Source organism: Carcharodon carcharias, chromosome 27, assembly GCF_017639515.1.
Source record: "Carcharodon carcharias isolate sCarCar2 chromosome 27, sCarCar2.pri, whole genome shotgun sequence".
Classification (NCBI taxonomy): domain Eukaryota; kingdom Metazoa; phylum Chordata; class Chondrichthyes; order Lamniformes; family Lamnidae; genus Carcharodon; species Carcharodon carcharias.
This window is the reverse complement of record NC_054493.1, coordinates 19,630,167-19,651,850: the sequence shown is the minus strand read 5'-3', so window position 1 is coordinate 19,651,850 and position 21,684 is coordinate 19,630,167. Positions and strand designations below refer to the sequence as shown.

Below are 21,684 nucleotides of genomic sequence, written 5' to 3'. Positions count from 1 at the left end.
TAAAAGAAAATATTGGAAGCACCTAGCAGTATCTATGGAAAAAGAAACAGGTCATTGAACCATTGATCCAGTTATAAAGTTCTGATGAAAGGTCACAGACCTGAAATATAAACTATGATTCTGTCTTCATATAAGTTACCAGATATGACGAGATTTTCTCAATGTTCTGTTTTAATTTCAGATTTACAGCATCTGCAGTATTTTGCTTTACTTCCAATGTAGAGTGTTGAGAATCTGAAATTCCTTACCAGAATGGTTTGAGATCCCCATCTGACCTGAAAACCCATGTTTTCCCATGAAATGCCACTGTGAAAAGGCAGTTCACCTGCTGACAGAGGGAAAGCCTTCACTCGGCCATTGCATTCACTGAGACAGCCGCACAGTCAAAATGGAGAGGGACCATTCAGATCCTTCACATGTGGAAAGAGATTTACTGAGTTAGCAGTCCAGCTTCAAAAGTTGAAAGGATTTGATCCACAATTGGTGCATCCTGATGAGAGGCGGTTTTAATGTTTCGTAAATGGCGGGGTGGAATCACTTGCTCACCCCAGTTGCTGAGGCTCCAGTGAGCTCAGATCAAACTGTAGGTGTTTATTCTGCTGTTAATTACACCCAGGACAGAAGCGTGTTGAAGGGTTTGTGCAATTTGGTTGCTGGATCAACTGATTTGATAATTTCATGTCTTGGCCCTATGGCTACAAACGGCATCGAATCATTTAACATAAACAGCTTCTCAAGAATATTTTCTTCCAATGGCAGGCCACTTACCCAGCATTCGCGGCGAGACAGAATGTGCCCAATTCTCACGGCAGGAAAGACACGTGCGCAGGCGCACTGGCGAGTTGTTGACAGAACATGCGCACTGTGGTTTCCGGACGGCGCATGCGCAGGGGTGGGTGCTTCGGCCGTAGGTGGTTGGTCAGCTCGACTCCGGAAACGAAGAGAAACGGCTGATCGTAGGAGGAGAATGGAGGAGGCCGAGTAGGTGGGGAGGTTTCATAAATACCCAGCGGAGGCCTCAAAACCCGAATAAGAACCTATCTGGCTCGCGTTATCAGCGAACGGCCCGGTAAGAGCTGCAGGCGCCGCGTCGACAGGTTGGAGGCCCGAGATCGTGCAGCAGGGCGCATGCGCGGGAGAGGATGTAGTGAATTTCTATCCTGGACTGACAGGGATGGATTTTGGAAACTCCTTTTGCAGGGGGTTAGAAAGGAAGGATTTACACACAGCAAACTCAGACCAAGAGAAATGTTTTTCTCTTCTCAATTTCCATTCTGGACTCTCAGTAATGCATTTTTTTTAATGCAGGATATTTGAAGAACAGGAGCTGGAGGTGGGAAATTCAAACCAAAGATCAGATCAAAGCCTGACAGAGTCACTTGATTCATCAGAGCCTGAAAATATAAGACCATAAGACATAGGAGCAGAAATTAGGCCATTTGGCCCATCGAGTCTGCTCCGCCATTCAATCATGACTGATAACCCCATTCTCCCGCCTTCTCCCCGTAACCTTTGATCCCCTTACCAATCAAGCACCTATCTATCTCGGTCTTAAATACACTCAATGACCTGGCCTCCACAGCCTTCTGTGGCAATGAATTCCATAGATTCACCACTGTCTGGCTAAAGAAGTTTCTCCTCATCTCTCTCCTAACAGGACTTCCCTTTACTCTGAGGCTGTGCTCTCGAGTCCTAGTCTCTCCTACTAATGGAAACATCTTCCCCACATCCACTCTATCCAGGCCATCCAGTATTCTGAAAGCTTCAATCAGATCCCCCCTCATCCTTCTAAACTCAGAGTCCTCAAACCTTCCTCATATGTTAAGCCTTTCATTCCTGGGATCGTTCTCATGAACCTCCTCTGGACCCTCTCCAGCGCCAGCACATCCTTCCTGAGATACGGGGCCCAAAATTGCTCTCAATATTCTAAATGTGGTCTGACCAGAGCCTTATAAAGCCTCAGCAACACATCCCTGCTTTTATATTCTAGTCCTCTCAAAATAAATGCCAACATTGCATTTGCCTTCCTAACTACCGACTCAACCTGCAAGTTAACCTTAAGAGAATCCTGGACTAGGACTCCCAAGTCCCTTTGCACTACAGATTTCTGAATTCTCTCCCCATTTAGAAAATAGTCTTTGCCTCTATTCTTCCTACCAAAGTGCATGACCTCACACTTCCCCACATTGTATTCCTTCTGCCACTTCTTTGCCCATTCTCCTAACCTGTCCAAATCCTTCTGCAGTCTCCCCACCTCCTCAATACTACCTGTCCCTCCACCTGTCTTTGTATCATCTGCAAACTGAGTCAGGATGCCCTCGGTTCCTTCATGTAGATCATTAATGTATAAAGTGAAATGTGGTGGTCCCAACACTGACCCCTGGAGAACTCCACTAGTCACCGGCCGCCATCCTGAGAAGGACCCCCTTATCCCCACTCTCTGCCTCCTGCCTGACAGCCAATCTTCTATCCATGCTAGTACCTTGCCTCTAACACCATGGACTCTTATCTTACTGAGCAGCCTCCAATGCGGCACCTTGTCAAAGGCCTTCTGGAAGTCCAAGTAGATAACATCCATTGGCTCTCCTTTGTCTAACCTACTCGTTACCTCCTCAAAAAATTCTAACAGATTTGTCAGGCATGACCCCCCCTTGATGAAACCATGCTGACTTTGCCCTATTTTCCTACAATGCACTTCGAAGTATTCTGAAATCTCATCCTTAATAATGGACTCTAAAATCAGGTGAATCGGCCTGTAATTTCCCATCTTTTGTCTCATTCCCTTCTTAAACAGGGGGGTTACATTAGCGATTTTCCAGTCCTCTGGGACCCTCCCTGACTCGAGTGATTCCTGAAAGATCACCACTAACACCTCCACTATCTCTTCAGCTGTTTCCTTCAGAACTCTGGGGTGTAATCCATCTGGTCCAGGTGATTTATCCACCTTCAGACCTTTCAGTTTTCCTAGCACCTTCTCCTTGGTAATGGCCACCATACTCACTTCTGCTCCTCCAACTCTTTTGAACTTTGGGGATGTTACTCATGTCTTCCACTGTGAAGACTGACGCAATGCACCTATTCAGTTCCTCCGCCATTTCTTTGTTCCCCACTACTACTTCTCCAGCATCATTTTCCAGTGGCCCAATGTCCACTTTTGCCTCTCTCTTAACCTTTATATATCTAAAAAAAACTCTTGCAATCTTATATTACTGGCTAGTTTACCCTCATATTTAATCTTCTCCCTCCTTATTTCTTTTTCGGTTGTCCTCTGTTGGTCTTTTTAGGCTTCCCAATCCCCTGGTTTCCCACTGCTCTTCGCCGCATTGTATGCTTTCTCTTTAGCTTTTATGCTGTCCCTGACTTCCCTTGTCAACCCTGGTTGCCTCGTCCTCCCTTTAGTATGCTCCTTCTTCCTAGGGATGAATTTTTGCTGTGTCTCCCAAATTACTCCCAGAAACTCCTGCCATTGCTGTTCCACTGTCTTTCCTGCTAGGCTCATCTCCCAGTCAATTCTGGCCAGCTCCTCCCTCATGTCTCTAGTTGCCTTTATTCAATAGTAATACCGTTACATCTGATTCCAGCTTTTTCCTCTCAAATTGCAGGGTAAATTCTATCATATTATGGTCACTTCCTCCTAAGGGTTCCTTCATCTTAAGCTCCCTTATCAAATCTGCCTCATTACACATCACTAAATCTAGAATTGCCTGTTCCCTAGTGGGTTCCACCACAGGCTGCTCCAAAAAGCCATCTCATAGACATTCCACAAATTCCTTGGGTTCCACCACCAACCTGATTTTCCCAGTCTACCTGCATATTGAAGTCCCCCATGATCACTGTAACCTTGCCTTTCTTACATGCCTTTTCTATTTCCTGGTGTATCTTGTGCCCACATCCTGATTACTGTTTGGAGGCTTGTACATAACTCCCATTATGGTTATTTTACCTTTCCGGTTCCTCAACTCTACCCACACAGATACTACATCATCTGACCCTATGTTATTTCTTGCTATCGATTTAATTTCATTTCTTACTAACAAAGCAACCCCACCCCCTCTGCCAACCTGCCTATCTTTTCGATAGGATGTATATCCTTGGATATTTAGCTCCCAGTCCTGATCCCCTTGCAACCATGTCTCCGTGATGTCCACCATATCATAATTGCCAATTTCAATCTGCGCCACAAGCTCATTTACCTTATTTCGTATACTGCGTGCATTCAGGTACAACACCTTCAGTCCTGTATTTCCCGTCCCCTTTCTCATTGTCGTCCCTTTATCTAATGTGTTTGAAGTTAGATTCCTAGCCCTTTCCAAACACTCTGTCCTATTTTGTGTTCTGGAGACTTTAATAGCCTCTCCTGGGCTCTCCTTTTTCATAATTTTCCATGAAGTTGAATCCACCCCCCACATGCTAACCTGCTGCCTTGTTTCCCAATAGTCATACTTCTTGGAGTTTTACCTATCCCTTCCCCCCCACTTTCTAGTTTAAAGTCCTGTTGACCACCCTGTTTACCCTTTTCGCTAGAACATTGGTCTCAGATCGGTTCAGATGGAGACCGTCCCAACGGTACAGATCCCTCCTGTTCCAGTACTGATGCCAGTGCCCCACAAAATGGAATCCCTCTTTCCTGCACCACTCCTTTAGCCACGTGTTTACTTCCCTTATTCTCGCATCCCTATGCCAATTTGCATGTAGCTCGGGAAGTAATCCGGAGATTATAACCCTTGAGGACCAGTTCTTTAATTTAGTTCCTAGTTCCTCATAATCCCCAAACAGGTCCTCTTTCCTAGTCTTACCTGTTATTTGTCCCAAAGTGGACAACAACAACTGAATCCTCCCCCTCCCTCTCCAATATCCTTTCAAGCCAGTCAGAGATGTCCCTCACCCTGGCACCGGGCAGGCAATATACCATGCAGGACTCTCGACCCTGCTTACAAAGGATGCTATCAATTCTCCTAATTATAGAACCCCCTACAACTACCACTTGTCTTTTTGCTCCCCCCTCTTGAATGGCCTCCTGTGCCATAGTGCCATGGTCAGCTGGCTCATCATCTCTACAGCCCTCTTCCTCATCCACCCAGGGAGCAAGTACCTCGTACCTGTTGGACAAGGTCAACAGCTGAGGCTCCTCTGTTCCTGAACACAGGATCCCTCTAACTGCCTCACTTGCAGTCACACCCTGCTGACCCTGACCACTGACCGAACTTGAGGTACTTAATCTACCGGGTGTGACCGCCTCCTGAAACAAAGCGTCCAGGTAACTCCCCCCCCTCCCGGATGTGCCGCAGCGTCCGGAGCTCAGACTCCAGCTCATCAATTCTGAGCCGGAGTTCCTCCAGCAACCAACACTTGCTGCAGATGTGGTCACTGCAGCTCGCAATGGGATCTGCCAGCTCCCACATCATACAGCTACAGCACTTCACCTGCCCAGCCATCTTGGCTTAGATAATTAATTTATTAATTAGCTTTGCAGTGTATTTTTTTCAAATTTGGTGCAGATTTCCTACCAACCAATCAGGTCACAGCTTTCCTGTGATGTCACTTTTTCGGTTTTGGCTTCAGTTACTCTGTGCCCCGAGGTCACCGCTCCGGTGCTCCTCTCTCCAAGTCTACTCCCTGGAGACAAGGCCGTGAATCCCCGAGGTAAGCTACACTTATACTCACCACTCTGGTGCTCCTTCCTCCGAGTCTGCTCCCAGGATTTACTCACCAATCAGCTGCTTTTTCTTTAAAATCCACTTTCAGAAGAGTGTCCCTCACAGGCTGGTGCACTCCTGAAGGCACTGCCTCTTCCTCTCTCTTTTTTTAAAGTTTGAGGAGGAGGGAGGGATGGAAACACTATAGCAATGTAATGTTTGGGGCCATTCCGTTCTTTGACAGTGGGTCCTCCTCAATTCCCTCCTGAGTCGCAGTGTCTGCAGTGACTTGTCCCAGAATGCTCCAATCACTTCTCACCAGCGCAAGAGTCCTTCCCTCGATTCCCTCCTGAGTCGCGGTGGCTGCGGTGACTTCTCCCAGTCACTTCTCACCAGCACCCTCAGGTCTGTCTGTGGAGAAATATTCAAACACCTGTGTGACTGGAAATATGGGCGAGCAATGACATGGAGGGAGTGGAAAAGAAGGATGAGAATTTTAACTTGAGTCATTATTTAAGCAGGAACCAGTATGAATCAGTGACGACAGGGTGATGGACAAGTGAATGGGACTAAGTGCAGAGGACAGAGCTAGCATAAGTTTGGATAAACCCCAGGTTATCAGGGCTGAAGTTGGGAGGCCAGCCAGGTACGCGTTTGAATAGTCAAGGCTAGGGGTAATAAAGGAATGCATGAGTTTCAGGTGCAAATGAGCGGAGACAGGGCCAAGTCAGTGATGCAACTGAGACTGGAATGTGCACTCTTGGAGATGGTACAGACATGTGGTCAGAAGCTCAGCTGGCGGTGAAATATGAACCCCTGGTTGTGACCAGTCTGGCTTAGTCTCAGACAGTTGCCAGGGAGTGGGATGGAGTCAGTGGCTAGGGAGTGGAGTTTGTAGTGGGAACTGAAGACAATGCCTTCAGTCTTCCCAATATTTAAATAGACAAAATTTCTGTTCATCCAGTACTGGATGTCAGTCAGACAAATCAGGATGGTGTGTGACTTGGAGGGGGACTTGGAGGTGATGATGTTCACATACATCTGCTACCCTGGTCCTCCTAGGTGATGGAGGTTGAGGGGGTTTGGTGGTTTTGACAGTTCTAGTTTATATGAAATCCCTCACCTTCGCAACATTCTGTTCCCACTCGTCACATAGAGCTCAGGGTCTTGTGTTGTCCCAGACCAGATGGCAGATTCCCTTCCCTGAAGGACATTAGTTGGATTTTCATGACGGGTCCAGCAGTTTTCAATGGTCGCTTTTTCCTACTGCCTGTCACACAAATTCCCAGATTCATTCAGCTCAATTTCACAACCTGCCTTTGTGTTTTTGTGGGTTCTCTCTGACACCCTTTTTCTCCCCAATTTCACAGGGGAGGATTTGCAATCTGAAATCTGATCCAAACATCACATCAGGATCTGACAGAGTCCCCTAATTTATCGTTACCTGAATATCATCGGATTTTAAACATGGAAGGAAAAAGCACCGTTCACAGTGGAGAGAAACCGCACACGTGTTCTGTGTGTGGGCAAGCCTTCAGCCGATCATCTAGCCTGTGGAAACACAAGCGCAGACACACTGGGGTGAGGCCGTGGAAATGTGAGGACTGTGGGAAAGGGTTCTATTACCAGTTTGAGCTGGCAAATCATCGGCGCAGTCACAGTGCGGAGAGACCATTCAACTGCTCCGTGTGCAGAAAGGGATTCATTACTTCATCCCACCTGCTGGAACACCAGCGTGTTCATGCTGGGGAGAGGCCATTCACCTGCTCCGAGTGTGGGAAGGGATTCACTCAGTCATCTCAGCTGCTGACACACCAGCGAGTTCACACTGACGAGAGACCTTTTAAATGTTCAGACTGCGGGAAGTGCTATAAAAGTTCCGGGGAGCTGATGCGCCATCAACATGTTCACTCTGATGAGAGACCGTTCAGGTGCTCTCACTGCGGGGCTGGGTTCAAGGCATCATATGACCTCACTGTTCATTGGCGAATTCACACAGGAGAGAGGCCGTTCACCTGCTCCGAGTGTGGAAAGGGATTCACAACCTCATCCAACCTGCTGGAGCACCAGCGCACTCACACTGGGGAGAGGCCGTTTGCCTGCCTTGAGTGTGGGAAGAGATTTGCTCGTTCGTCCACCCTGCTAAGACACCAGCGGTTTCACACTGGGGAAAGACCTTTCATTTGCTCCGAGTGCAGGAAGGGATTCACTACCTCATCCAACCTGCTGAAACACCAGAGAGTTCACAAGTAACTACAATGATTGGATTTTTCTGTTAATCACATCCAGGACTGAACTTTGTTCATCAGGGTCTGTTTCTGCTGATGTAAATAAACTCCAGCCCAGTTACATCTGTTAATATTGTGGATAAAAGCCAAATAAATCAGCTTTGTGTTGAACGCACACTGTGTTGAATCTTTTTAATATCTCTAAAACAAGTTAGTTCCTTTTGAAGGAGTCTCCCTCTTCCCTGTCTCCTCCATCCCACCTCCAACAACAAGTGTGAGGAGTTCGTGGAGTTTCTTTGTCACTAAGATTGAGACAATCCGATCAGCTACCTCTGGTGCTCCCCTCCCTTCCATTAGCCCACCGGGACAAACTGTCTCTAATGTTCCTCCTTGCCGCGAGCCCTGAACCCTCATCTTTCTCCAGTTTCTCCCCCATCTCCCCTTGTGCCCTCTCAGTGCTCATCTTGCCTCTTGCCCCATCCGCTCTATTCCCACTAAACTGCTGATCACCCAACTTCCCCGTATTCCCTGGTGTTGATAATGGCTACATCTCTTCAGGTCCTGTCCCTCTGTCCTTCAAATCCAGCATCACCACCATCTCCTCAATAAAACCAACCTTTGACCTCACCGTCACTGCCTGATCCCCAACTTACTTTTCCCCTTCGAAGTCCTGAAATGTGTTAAAACTCCAAAATTTCTGTCCCTCTTTGCTGGGACCCTGTTTGAATCCCTCCAATAAGATTTCCACTCATGCTCTTACCAAAGTTACAAATGACACCCTGTGGAACATTCTTCAGTCTTCAACCGGTTAACCAATCCATCTTCTCCCAATGCTTCTCCACTGTTCTGCAGACTTCACACTCTTGTTCCTTTCTTATATATATAAAATTGTAGCCAGAGAATCACCTGCAGGAGCTGAGAGTATTTGATTTACATTTTCATATACTTGGTAAATAATTGGGTCTCATTAAATTACATAAGAATGCATCGTTGTCACTGTGATATTACCTTGCAGGACAAGTCCTTCCAACCAGAGCAGCTCTTTTGGATAAGGTCATCAGACAAGAGTGAAGACACTGCTGTCCATGACCCAAGCCCAGGAGTGGTCCAAGCATCTTGTAATTACCATTAAATATTCAGCAGAACAAATAAGGTCATTGTGGGAAAATGTTAAAATTAATGGCACTTAAATGTATGCAGGATTTGTATCAGGATGGATGAATTCACAACAATTAGAAAAAATGACTATAATATGATAGATATTGGAGTAATACAGTGAAAGTGACCACAGCTAAGGGTTGAAAAATCAAGGCCACTTGACATTTTGGAAAGAAAGAACAGGAGGTGGGGTAGCTCTGTTAATAAAGGATGAGACCAGGACAGTAGAGAGAAATGATCTTGGTCTGGATGAACAAATGTAACATCAGCTTAGGTGGAGACAAGAAATTGCAAATAAGAAACTGGTGGGAGTGGTTATAGGCCCCTGACTGTATCTGCAATGTCGGACAGAGTATAAATCAATAAATAATGGGGGCTTGTTATAAAGGTGCAGCAATAATCATGGGAGATCTTAATTTGAATTGGACCAATAATATTGGATGAGTTCATAGAGTGTATTCAGTACTGTTTCTTAGAATAATATCTTCTGAACCAACTTGGGAATGGGCTGATAATGTGTGATGGGACAAGATTAATTCATGACATAATATGGGATCCCCTAGATCAGAGTGATAATGGAATTTCACAATCACTTTGAGGGTGAGATATGTGGGTCGTAAACTTGTGGCCAATTACAAGGGTATGAAGACACAGTTGACTCAAGTGGATTGGTAAAATATTTTAGAAGGTAAGACAGTGGAGAAATAGTGGCAAACATTTAAGGAGATATTTCATAACCAGCAAAAGATATATTCCATTGAGAAAGAAAGACTCTATATCATGAAGAGATATTAATGTATATAATGTTATTGGAAATTATTTAAAACTGGACTTGTAGTAGGGGCTTTGTCTGTAAATTGTGTGTCCTAATTGGGTTAAAGCCAGATAGTCTGGGTGCTTTGATGTATCATAGTTTTGGGATGTTAATTGGGTGAACAATACATTAAAAGGTAAAGAGTACATTTGCATTTTGTTGAATAAACTATTCAAAGACTGGGGGTGAAATCTTGCACCTAACTAGGAGACACCAAGCGGCATGTTTATATTACTAATAAAATTGGTACGATGAAAGGGGTTTTATTGTTGGGAGAGGTGGAGTTCAAAGGGCCTGGTGATACGATGAGAATTTGCATTCAAAGAGAAGGCTAGGCATATACAGAAGAGTTTTGTGTGAGGAAGTCAGAGGCATGTAAGATCTAATCCTGTAAGCCTACCACTGTGTTTGCAAAGGACCAAATTCATATGGTAAAATGTGCTTTGCCTAGTGTCTGTTTAAGTCTATGGGTTATTGTTGCCTTGGGGAAGATTACCTGGGAGTGGTTAATTTGAGGGTATTTAAAAGTTATTATGGTGGTAATTTGTAGATGTGTTTAATTTCTTATTAAAATTAATAAATTTTTAATTTAATTTATATAAAAACCTCTGATTTCATTTCTAAATTCAGAGCTCAAACATACCAATTGAAAATATAGGCTATGAAAGTTATTTAAAGTTTCCCTCTGGGATTTTAAATAACTCAGCCTTCACCATCTGCTGGGTCATAACAATCTACAAGAAGGATGCACCACCCATGGCTAACTAAAGAAGTTAAAGGTATTGAAGGAAAAGATCCTCAATGCTGTAAAGATTCATGGTAGCCCAGAGGATTAGGAAAATTTTAGAAACCAGCAAAGGGTGACTAGAAAAATTATAAAGAGAGAGAAATTGGAGTACCAGAGAAAAAACTAGTAAGAAATATAAACACAGGCAGTAAAAGCTTCCACAAGAAGAGTCATACAGACTCGAGATGTTGACTCTGTTTATCTCGCCACAGACGCTGCCAGACCTGCTGAGTTTTTCCAGCATTTTATGTTTTTATTTCAGATTTCCAGCATCCACAATATTTTGCATTCAATTTTTTTTAGTTTTATTCTTCTTCGGTTTGAAGAAAGAACAAAAATAAGAAAACATTTTGGCAAAGCTGAGAAAAATACCAGAGGAATTGGAAGAACAAAGATTGAAATGGGATTACATTCATCCTTGATCTGAAAGTGAAGTTACATAAAGTTGACACAATTGTACACATTTGAGAATATTTCTTCGGCCCCTTATCAAGCAAGCAGAGAAGTTAACCCTTTCCAATCACAGCATGGTGACAATTTGAACGAAAGACTTTGCTTTTTAAATATTTGGCTTCATCCCACTTGCTATATTTCAAGACAAACCACCTGAGAACAGGTGTGGGAGTTATCTCCAAACTGATTGCAAAAATCTGTACTTCTGTCTCTGACATATTACGTGAGTATTAAATGGAATAGTAAAGCTCGCCCAGAGCTCCTGAATAAGATAGAATAGTAATTAATGGAATGATGTATTCAGAATAAAAGATAGAGAAAATGACACCACCGATTGGGAAACTGAATAATTCAGTTTGATACACATGTACATTCTAGTCAAAGTCAGGAAAGTGTAGATGAGACCAGTAAATTGATAGGTTTATTTTGGTGATGTTTGTGTTCTTGCCTCTGTACTTAGAAAAAAAAACTGATCTTAATAGTCTGGCCACTATCCGAGGCATCAAAACCATGCAGGGGTAGATAAGCAAAGATCTTAAAGCAAGAAACCCCTTTGACATTTTGATATCACCTAGTGACTTGCATAAGTTGGCACAAGCAGCATGGTATTGGGATACTGGCATGATGTGCAGACATGATCTGTTATGAGTGGTGTAATTGACGTGTGTAAATGCATGGTGACCCTGCACTGAAGAACAGGTCCCAGACACGCTCAGTTAGTTGACAACAGAACAATGTGAAGTGATTATTGTGGAAAATTGAATGAGGCAACATTTTAATTCATCAAGACGTTGACACATAACTCCATAGAGAAACTGACTTTCAAACATTCAGGATAGAATTAAACGCACTGGTATCAGAGGGGGTAAAATTAATGCGAAGAGAAATAGAATCTGGATTTAGAAAATATTCATGAGGTGGATGCAGGTGAACAGAAAGCTGGAGAATCTTTAAAGTCCGTGCATGAACTTCTGATTGAATCAGATATATTTACAACACGTCAATAATTTTGAATTGTGTGAGATGATCAGCAGGTGGGAAAGATGAATCCAAATCGATAGTTATCACATTTTAGTGGAAAGGATTTGATATTTATTCTTGGTGGCACCTCAAGGGTTTGAGTTTGTGATTATGACCTTTCTAGTAGCTTTAGTGTGTTATCTACAGTTTGTCATCAAGAAATTAAGAAAACAAACTCGTAACTTAGAAATAGTGAGGTTCGTCAGAAATCAGTTGTGAGATGTCAATAAGAATATTCAATACATTTCAGAAGATTTTATAAAGTTATTGGACAATTATAGAAATAACTGTCTATTTCTCTCTCTCTTTCTCTCTCTGTGTCTTGCTTAGGAAGAAAGATTCCTGGCTTGACAAAAATAGGAAAACATGTCCCAATGTTACTCATAGGGATGGACTTGGTAGTTACAGAATGGATTTGTACTGGTGACTGAAGACAATGGTTTTGATCTTGCCAATTCTAAAAAGGAACAAATTTCTGCTCACCCAGTACTGGATGTGGGATAAGCAGTTTGATAGTTTAGTAACAGTGGAGGAATAGAGAGGAATGGTGATGAGGTGGAGCTGGGAATTGTCAGTGTACATGTGAAAACTAACATGGTGCTTTTGGATGATGTTCCCTAGTGGCAGCATGTAGATGAGGAGTAGGATAGATACTTTTTTTAGGCTGTGTCAGGATGGTGGATTTAAAGGTGATAGAGACAGTACCAGAAGAGAGAGCAAGAAAAATCTGAACGATATCAGCTAACATGGAGAAGTTGGATGGTCAGCAGTTTAGTGGGAATAGGATCAACGGAGCAGAAGGCTTTTCTCATGGACAAGATGAGCACTGAGAGGGCATGAGAGGAAATTGAAGAGAAACTGGAGAAAGATGTGAGTTCAAAGCTTGGACATGGAGCATCTTCACAGAAAGTTGGGCCAGTGGAAGGGAGGGATGCAGCAGAGGCAGCTGATCGGATTGTCTCAATCTTAGTGACAAAGATGAGCTCCTCGCACTTGCTGTTGGAAGTGAGGTTGAGGAGAATGGAGAGGGAGAGCATTTCAAAAGGAACTAACTTCAATGGAGATATTAAAAAGACTTGGCACATTGTGTGTTTTACACAAAGCTGATTTATTTGACATTTATCCAGAGTACTCACACCTATAACTGGTTTATTAACATCAGCAGAAACAGACCCCAATTAAGGTGGTTCAGTCCCAAATGTTATTAACAGCAAAATTCAAGCATTGTAGTTACTGTAGTGAACTCAAGTTAATGTTTTGACTCTGTGTGACTCTTCTGAAGACTCAGTTTCTCTCTCCACAGATGCTGCCTGTGATCTGAATATTTCCAGCATTTTCTGTTTTTATTTCAGATTTCCAGGATCTGCAGTATTTTGTCTTTATACTTGTGAACTTGTTGGTGTATCAGCAGTATGAATGAACCACAAAATCCCTTCCCACACTCAAAGCGTGAGAACAGCCTCTCCCCAGTGTGAATTCACTGGTTACTGTGAGGTCAGAGGATTGCCTGAACCCAGACCCACAGTGAGAGCACCTCACCAGTCTTTCGTCAATGCAAACACGTTGATGGAGCATCAGTTCCCTGAAACATTTCTAGGACTTCACGCAGTCTGGGCATTTAAAAAGTCTCATCAGTGTGAATTCGCTGGTATGTCTGCAGATGGGACAACTGAGTGAATCCCTTTCCACACCCTGAGCAGATGAACGGTCTCTCGTCAGTGTGAATACGTTGATGAGATATCAGTTCCTCATGCCTTTTAAAGCACTTCTCATACTCTGGGCATTAAAAAAAAGCCTATCGTCAGTGTGAATGCGCCTGCGTCTCAGCAGGTGGGATGATGTGCTTACCACACGGTGAGTAACTGAATAGCCTCTTCCCAGTGTGAATTCACAGTGTTTCAGCAGGTCAGTCCGGGACAGAAATTAAGAGACAAACATATCTCTTGGTTTGAGTTTACTGTGTGTAAATCCTCCCACTCCTAACCCCCTGGAAAAGGAGTTTCCAAACACTCGGTGTAAACTGGGCTCCGGGAGTTTCTAATCCGGGTTTGGAGTCCTGCACAAAAACAGAATTACCTGGAAAAACTCAGCAGGTCTGGCAGCATCGGCGGAGAAGAAAAGAGTTGACGTTTCGAGTCCTCATGACCCTTCGACAGAACTTGAGTTCGAGTCCAGGAAAGAGCTGAAATATAAGCTGGTTTAAGGTGTGTGTGTGGGGGGCGGAGAGATAGAGAGACAGAGAGGTGGAGGGGGTTGGTGTGGTTGTAGGGACAAACAAGCAGTGATAGAAGCAGATCATCAAAAGATGTCAACGACAATAGTACAATAGAACACATAGGTGTTAAAGTTAAAGTTGGTGATATTATCTAAACGAATGTGCTAATTAAGAATGGATGGTAGGGCACTCAAGGTATAGCTCTAGTGGTTTTTTTTTTATTTTTTTATAATGGAAATAGGTGGGAAAAGGAAAATCTTTATAATTTATTGGAAAAAAAAAGGGGGAAACAGAAAGGGGCTGGGGATGGGGGAGGGAGCTCATGACCTAAAGTTGTTGAATTCAATATTCAGTCCGGAAGGCTGTAAAGTCCCTAGTCGGAAGATGAGGAGTCCTGCACCGGGTGTTTGTGAACCCTCCCAGTCCACCCTCCGGCTCCGTTCCTCTCCTGCACGTGGCCCTTTCTCACCCCCCTGGACTTTCAATGCCACCGCCGTCATCCCGATCCAGCAGCGGCACTGCGCAGGCTTCCCTTCCCACCAGGCACCGCCCCCTCATTCACTGGGATTGGCTGGAGGAGTCCCCACCCAACTCTGTCCCCAAGTCCCGCCCACCTCTTCCTATTGGTCAATCATTGCGAGCTGGAGCATGCGCAGTCCGTGGAGACACACGGGAAGCGAGCGGATTTAAAATGCGGGTGTTGCAAAGACCGAGTCCGGCTTCAGAGCCGAAAACAAACCCGCGAACGTAAATATGGCCGGCGGGTGAGTTGTTAGTCTTCAGAAAGTCACGGTTTCGGCCCCAAACCCTCAATAAGGAGACATCGCCTTTGCACTAAGATAAATGCAAAATTACTGCAGATGCTGGAAATCTGAAACAAAAACAAAAATAGCTGGAAAAACTCAGCAGGTCTGACGGCCTCTGCGGAGAAGGACACATTTAACATTTCGAGTCCGTCTGACTCTTCATCAGAACGAGAGAGAAAGAGAAATGTGGTAAAATATAAGCTGGTTATGGGGGGAGAGGTGGGACAGGTGGAGCTGGATAGAGGGCCAGTGATAGGTGGCGGCAAAGAATATTTTCTTTTCCCACCTATTTCCATTATTTTTAAATGTATTTCCATCCATTGTTTCATCTCCACCTTTTAGCCTATTTTGATCCCTTCACCCCCCCCCCCCAACAAACTAGGACCATCTGTCACTTGTTCATCCTGCTTTTTACCCTTAATGTCACCATTAGCTAATATCACCACCAGTCCCACCCCCTTAAACAGCTTATATTTCACCTCATTTATATTTTGAGTCCATATGACTTCATTAGAACTAAGGAAAAAGAGAAATGAGATGAAATGTAAGCTGGTAGAGGGGGGGGGATGGGACAGGTAGAGCTGGATAGAGGGCCAGTGATAGGTGAAGGCAAAGGAGAGATTGCCATAGACGAAAGGACAAAGGGGTATTGACGGTGGTGATATTATCTAAAGGATGTGCTAATGGTGATATTAAGGGTAGAAAGCAGGACGAGCAAGGTACAGATAGCCCCAGTGGGGGTGGAGGGGGGGGGAAGGGATCGTAAAAGGTGGAAATGAAACAATGGATGGAAATACATTTAACAGTAATGGAAATAGGTGGGAAAAGAAAATATTCTTTGCCGCCACCTATCACTGGCTCTCTATCCAGCTCCACCTGTCTCACCCCCCTTAAACCAGCTGATATTTCACCTCATTTCTATCTTTACTTAGTTCTGATGAAGGGTGATACGGACTCGAAACGTTAACTGTGCTCCTCTCCACAGATGCTGTCAGACCTGCTGAGATTTTCCAGCTATTTTTATTTTTGTTTCGCCTTTGCACTTGTTCTGGAGAAAAGGCCCCAGTTAACAGTTTGTGTGGGGTACTGCGCATGCGCGACCGCCATCTTTTTTGGGTCGAAATGGGCGCATGCGCGATCTCCATCTTTATCACAGCGATGTCGAGATGGGCGCATGCGCGATCTCCATCTTTATCAGCATGATGTCGATTTGGGCGCATGCGCGACCTCCATCTTAAAGGCCGCAATGTCGAGATGGGCGCATGCGCGACCTCCATCCTACCGGGGACAATGAACAACGGGGTCCGAGGAAGATATTCATCAAATATGTGTTCACCGGGACTTTTAGATCAGCAACAAGAGAATTGTAAACCCACAGTCACTCAGTGGTACAGAATTTAAGTAATGCTGAAAAGAGATATGCTGTTTAAGCTTTTCCTGTTACACTCATCCGGACAGATGCAAGAAAACCAAATTTCAAAGCCAACAACAATTTATACTACATGAGGAAAGGGTAATGACTGGTTGGCCAGTCAGCTCTGATTGATCAAGGCATCGGCGTAGAGAATTCACCAGGGAGCCATCATCTTCCCCATGCTTTTGTCTATTTCAAAAATATTGCCATGCCTGGCCATGATTCTTCTGCCTGCACAGGACAGGTCCCTACGGATGAATGTATGTAGCATCTGGCAAGTGTAAGTGAGCCACATTATGAGCCTGACTGATACTCTTTGAAATTTGGTTGTTGCGTCTGTCCTGATGATTACAGGATGAAAAGTTTTGACAGAATGCTTCTTAAATCAGCAAAATACTCAAGTGTCTTAAAGGAGGAAAGTGTGATAGACAGCGGGAGACGTGCAGGGAGAGACTTTCAGAGTTTGGGCGAGGTCACCAATGTTGGTGCGATTAAAATGGATGATGCACAAGAATCTGGAATTAGAGCAGTGCAAATAACTCAGAGGGTTCTGAGGCTGGAGGCAATTGCTGAGATAGGGAGGGGCAAGGGCTTGGAGTGATTTGAAAACAAGGATGAGAATTTTAAAATCAAGTTGCTCGACTGGGAGCCAAGGCAGGTCAGGAAGCAGATGGGTGATAGTGGAACAGGACTTGCTAGGAATGAAGACATGGACAGGACATCTTTGGATGGCTTCAGGTTTATAGAGGGTAAAATGTGAGAGACCAGCAAGGAATGTGTTGCAGTAGTTGAGTCTGGAGGCAACAACAGCAAGGATGAGATTTTCAGCAGCAGATGCACTGAGATGGGTGAGGTTGGGTGATGTTACGGAGGTGGAAACAGGCCATCTTAGTGATGGCACAGATTTGAGGTCAGAAGCTTATCTCGAGATCAAAACACTGAGGTTGTGAACACAGTGGCTTAATCTCGGTCTGTTCCCAGGAAGAAGGATGGAGTTGGTATCTCGGAAATGGAGATTGGAGCAGGGACTGAAAACAGTGTCATCAGTCTTCTCAGTGTTTAATTGGAGTTAATTAGTCATCAGGAAGAGAAGCCAGAACCATAATGGGTCATGAGACTGATCTCAGGTTTAACTTAGTTAGAGAGGGAGAGAAGGAAGGAAGGAAACCCTGGGTGGTTTGGAGAAACCACCTTCACGATCACTCATTAAATCTCCACACAGGAAGTTTTGGACGCAAGGTTAACGTCTGCTATTCTGTATGATCGGTCAGGAGGGTTTCAGATTAATGTTTTGTCACGAGTAATGGCTGAAGAGAATGATCAAACATATTGTCACCTCCAGTTGTCAAAATTTGTTAAAAAGATACAGAAAGAATTGTCCAAAACTCTGTGTGGATTTCAGCACAGGGAGGAGGGAGAGTGTGTGGGACAGGGATTTGCAGCTTTGGGGGAACAAGGGAGGAAAGAATGCTCCACAGAAATTAGAATTTTCTGTTTTGAATTTCCATCCTATTCTTACAGTACAGTGATGACTTTTGTAAACTCCTTTTACAGGGTCTTAGAAGGGGAGGATTTACAGACGCAGAACTCAAACCAAACACCACATCAAGATTTGACAGTCACTCGATTCATCAGGACCTGAATATCCTCATCTTTGAATCTGGGAGAAATGTTTGAGTGTTCTGTCTGTGGGGAAAGATTTCAAACATCAGACTAGAAAGGCACCGAGACACACACACACACCTGAGTGAAAGTGTTTCCAGTGCATTGACTGTGGAAAGAGCTTTAACCAGTTACACAGCCTAAAAAAAATCACACCATTCACAGCAGGGAGAGACCGGACGTGTGTTCTCTGTATGGATGAGGCTTCAGCTAATCGTCCCACCTGGAGAGACACAGGGACACCCGCACCATGGAGAAACCGTGGAAATGTGAGGACTGTGGGAAGGGATTCAATTACCCATCCCAGCTGGAAAAGCATCGGCGCAGTCACACCAGGGAGAGGCCATTCACCTGCTCCGAGTGTGGGAAGGGATTCACTCAGTCAGCCAACCTGCAAACACACCAGCGAATTCACCGTGAGGAGAAACAGTTCACCTGCTCTGAGTGTGGGAAGGGATTCACTCAGTCAGCTGACCTGCTAACACACCAGCGGGTTCACACTGGGGAGAGACCGTTCACCTGCTCCGAGTGTGGGAAGGGATTCACTCAGTCAGCCAACCTGCGAACACACCAGCGAGTTCACACTGGGGAGAGGCCATTCACCTGCTCTGAGTGTGGGAAGGGATTCACTCAGCTGTTCAGCCTGCTGAGACACCAGCGGGTTCACACTGGGGAGAGGCCATTCACCTGCACTGTGTGTGGGAAGGGATTCACTCAGTCCTCCGACATGCTGAGACACCAGCGAGTTCACAGTGGGGACAGACCGTTCACCTGCTCTGAGTGTGGTAAGAGATTCACTCAGTCATCCCAACTGCTGAGACACCAGCGGTTTCACACGGGGGAGAGACCGTTCACCTGCTCTAAGTGTGGGAAGGGATTCACTCAGCTGCCCAGCCTGCTGAGACACCAGCGGTTTCCAGCTTGTGAGAGACCATTCAGCTGCTCCGAGTGTGGGAAGGGATTCACTCACTCAGCCAACCTGCGAACACACCAGCGAATTCACACCGGGGAGAGACCATTCACCTGCTCCGAGTGTGGGAAGGGATTCACTCAGTCGTCCGACCTGCTGTGTCACCAGCGAGTTCACACCGGGGAGAGACCGTTCACCTGCTCCAAGTGTGGTAAGCAATTCACTCAGCTATCCAGCCTGCAGGTACACCAGCGGTTTCACACTGGGGAGAGGCTGTTCACCTGCTCCGAGTGTGGGAGGGGATTCACTCGGTCATCCCACCTGCTGATACACCAGCGGTTTCACACTGGGGAGAGGCCATTCACCTGCTCCAAATGTGGGAAGGGATTCGCTCAGTCAGCCAACCTGCGGGCACACCAGCGAATTCACACTGGAGAGAGACCGTTCACCTGCTCTGAGTGTGGGAAGGGATTCACTCAGTCATCCCACCTGCGAACACACCAGCAAGTTCACACTGGAGAGAGGCTGTTCACCTGCTCCGAGTGTGGAAAGGGATTCACTCAGTCATCTGACCTGTTGAGACACCAGCGGTTTCACACTGGGGAGAGACCGTTCACCTGCTCCGAGTGTGGGAAGGGATTCACTCGATCATCCCATCTGCTGAAACACCAGCGGGGTCACACTGGGGAGAGGCCGTTCACCTGCTCCGAGTGTGGGAAGGGATTCACTCAGTCATCTGACCTGCTGAAACACCAACGGGTTCACACTGGGGAGAGGCCGTTCACCTGCTCCGAGTGTGAGAAGGGGTTCACTCAGTCGTCTGACCTGCTGAGACACCGACGGGTTCACACTGGGGAGAGGCCATTCACCTGCTCCGAGTGTGGGAAGGGATTCACTCAGTCAGCCAACCTGCGAACACACCAGCGGCTTCACACTGGGGAGAGGCCGTTCACCTGCTCCGAGTGTGGGAAGGGATTCACTCAGTCTTCTGACCTGCTGAGACACCAGCAGGTTCACGCTGAATCACAGAATCTCAAAATTGTTACAGTGCAGAAGGAGGCCATTCGGCCCATCGTGTCTGCAGGGGCTCTCTAAATGAGTATCATGACTTCGTGCCCTTCTCCTGCCTTTTCCTCTTGCCCTTGCTATTCACTTCTATTCAAATAACCATCCAATGCCCTCTTGAAAGCTTCGATTGAACCTACCTCCACCACACTTCCAGGCTGTGCATTCCAGACCCGAACCACTGGCTGTGTGAAAAAGTTTTTTCCCCGCATCACATTTGCTTCTTTTGCAAATCACTTCAAATCTGTTGCTTCTTCCTCTTGAACCCTTGATGAACGGGAACAGTTTCTCCCAATCTGCTCTAACCAGCCCCCTCATGATTCTGAACACCTCCACCTAATCTCTTCTTAGCCTACTCCTCTCCCAGGAGAAAAATCTAACCTTACGCTCCAGCGAGGATTGAACTTACAACCCCTGGCGTACAAGACCACTGAGCTATGGAACCAACTGGTGATAACTCTTCACTCCCTGACCAGGAATCAAACCCAGGCCGCAGCAGTGAAAGCGCCGAATCACCTAACCACCAGACCACCTAGGAGAGAGGATCTTCACCTGCTCCGAGTGAGGGAATAGATTCACTCAGTCATCCCAACTGCTGAGACACCAGCAAGTTCACACTGGGGAGAGGCTGTTCACCTGCTCTGAGTGTGGGTAGAGATTCACTCAGTTATCCAGCCTGCTGAGATACCAGCGGTTTCAAGCTGGGGAGAGGCCGTTCATCTGCTGCAAGCGTGGGAAGGGATTCACTCAGTCATCCCACCCACGAACACACCAGCTAGTTCACACTGGAGAGAGGCTGTTTACCTGTTCTGAGTGTGATAAGGGACTCACTCAATCATCCCAACTGCTGAGACACCAGCAAGTTCACAGGTGACGCCAGAGGTTGAGTTCTGCTGTTATTACTGTTGTTAATCGTATCTAGGACTGTTCCTTCTGATAGTTGGGGTTTGTTTCTGCGTTAATAACGTTAATAACCCCTGTCACAAAAATAGAAAATGCTGGAAAAACTCAGCAGGTCTAACAGCATCTGTAAAGAGAATTACAGTTAACGTTTCGAGTCCGTCTGACTCTTCTTCAGTCATACGGTCTCAAAGTGTTAACTCTGTCTTCCTCTCCACAGATGCTGTCAGACCTGCTGAATTTTTCCAGCACTTTCTGTTTTTGTTTCAGATTTCCAGTGTGTGCAGTATTTTGCTTTTATCTTAATAATCCCTGTAACTGGGCTGGAGTTTAATATTCCGGATCTATAGCTGATTGTGTTCTTGGGACTGCAGTGGACAAAGAGGTTCCACAAGTATCCCCTTCCTCAATGATAGGGGAGGCCAGCATATCAGCATGAATCATCTGTAGCAATAATCAGCCAGAAATGTCTTCAGTCAATTCTATTCACTCCATGTAATGTCAAGAAACAGTTGAAGGCATAAGATACAGCAAAGGCTATGGTCCCTGACAATATTCCAGCTATTAGTAGTGAAGACTTGTGCTCCAGAACTTGCCGTGCCCCTAGCCAAGCTGC

The 21,684-nt window shown here is 45.5% G+C and overlaps 1 protein-coding gene across 5 annotated transcripts; it reads left to right on the top strand.

The window, feature by feature from the left end:
• The first annotated feature begins 875 nt into the window (after positions 1-875).
• On the top strand, positions 876-21,165 carry LOC121270492 (gastrula zinc finger protein XlCGF26.1-like). 5 transcript variants are annotated; one of them, XM_041175815.1, is made up of 3 exons: positions 876-1,069; positions 7,007-7,885; positions 18,431-21,165. In XM_041175815.1, exons 2-3 carry the CDS (start codon positions 7,104-7,106, stop codon positions 20,196-20,198), a joined length of 2,550 nt encoding a protein of 849 aa, XP_041031749.1. In that variant the 5' UTR covers positions 876-1,069; positions 7,007-7,103; the 3' UTR covers positions 20,199-21,165. The 5 variants fall into 5 exon arrangements, with proteins under 5 accessions (XP_041031749.1, XP_041031750.1, XP_041031754.1 ...); XM_041175816.1 differs by lacking the exons at positions 876-1,069; positions 7,007-7,885 and adding an exon at positions 14,955-15,075 and having other exon boundaries at positions 18,086-21,165; XM_041175820.1 differs by lacking the exons at positions 876-1,069; positions 7,007-7,885 and adding an exon at positions 16,383-16,483 and having other exon boundaries at positions 18,086-21,165.
• Positions 21,166-21,684: the final 519 nt, after the last annotated feature.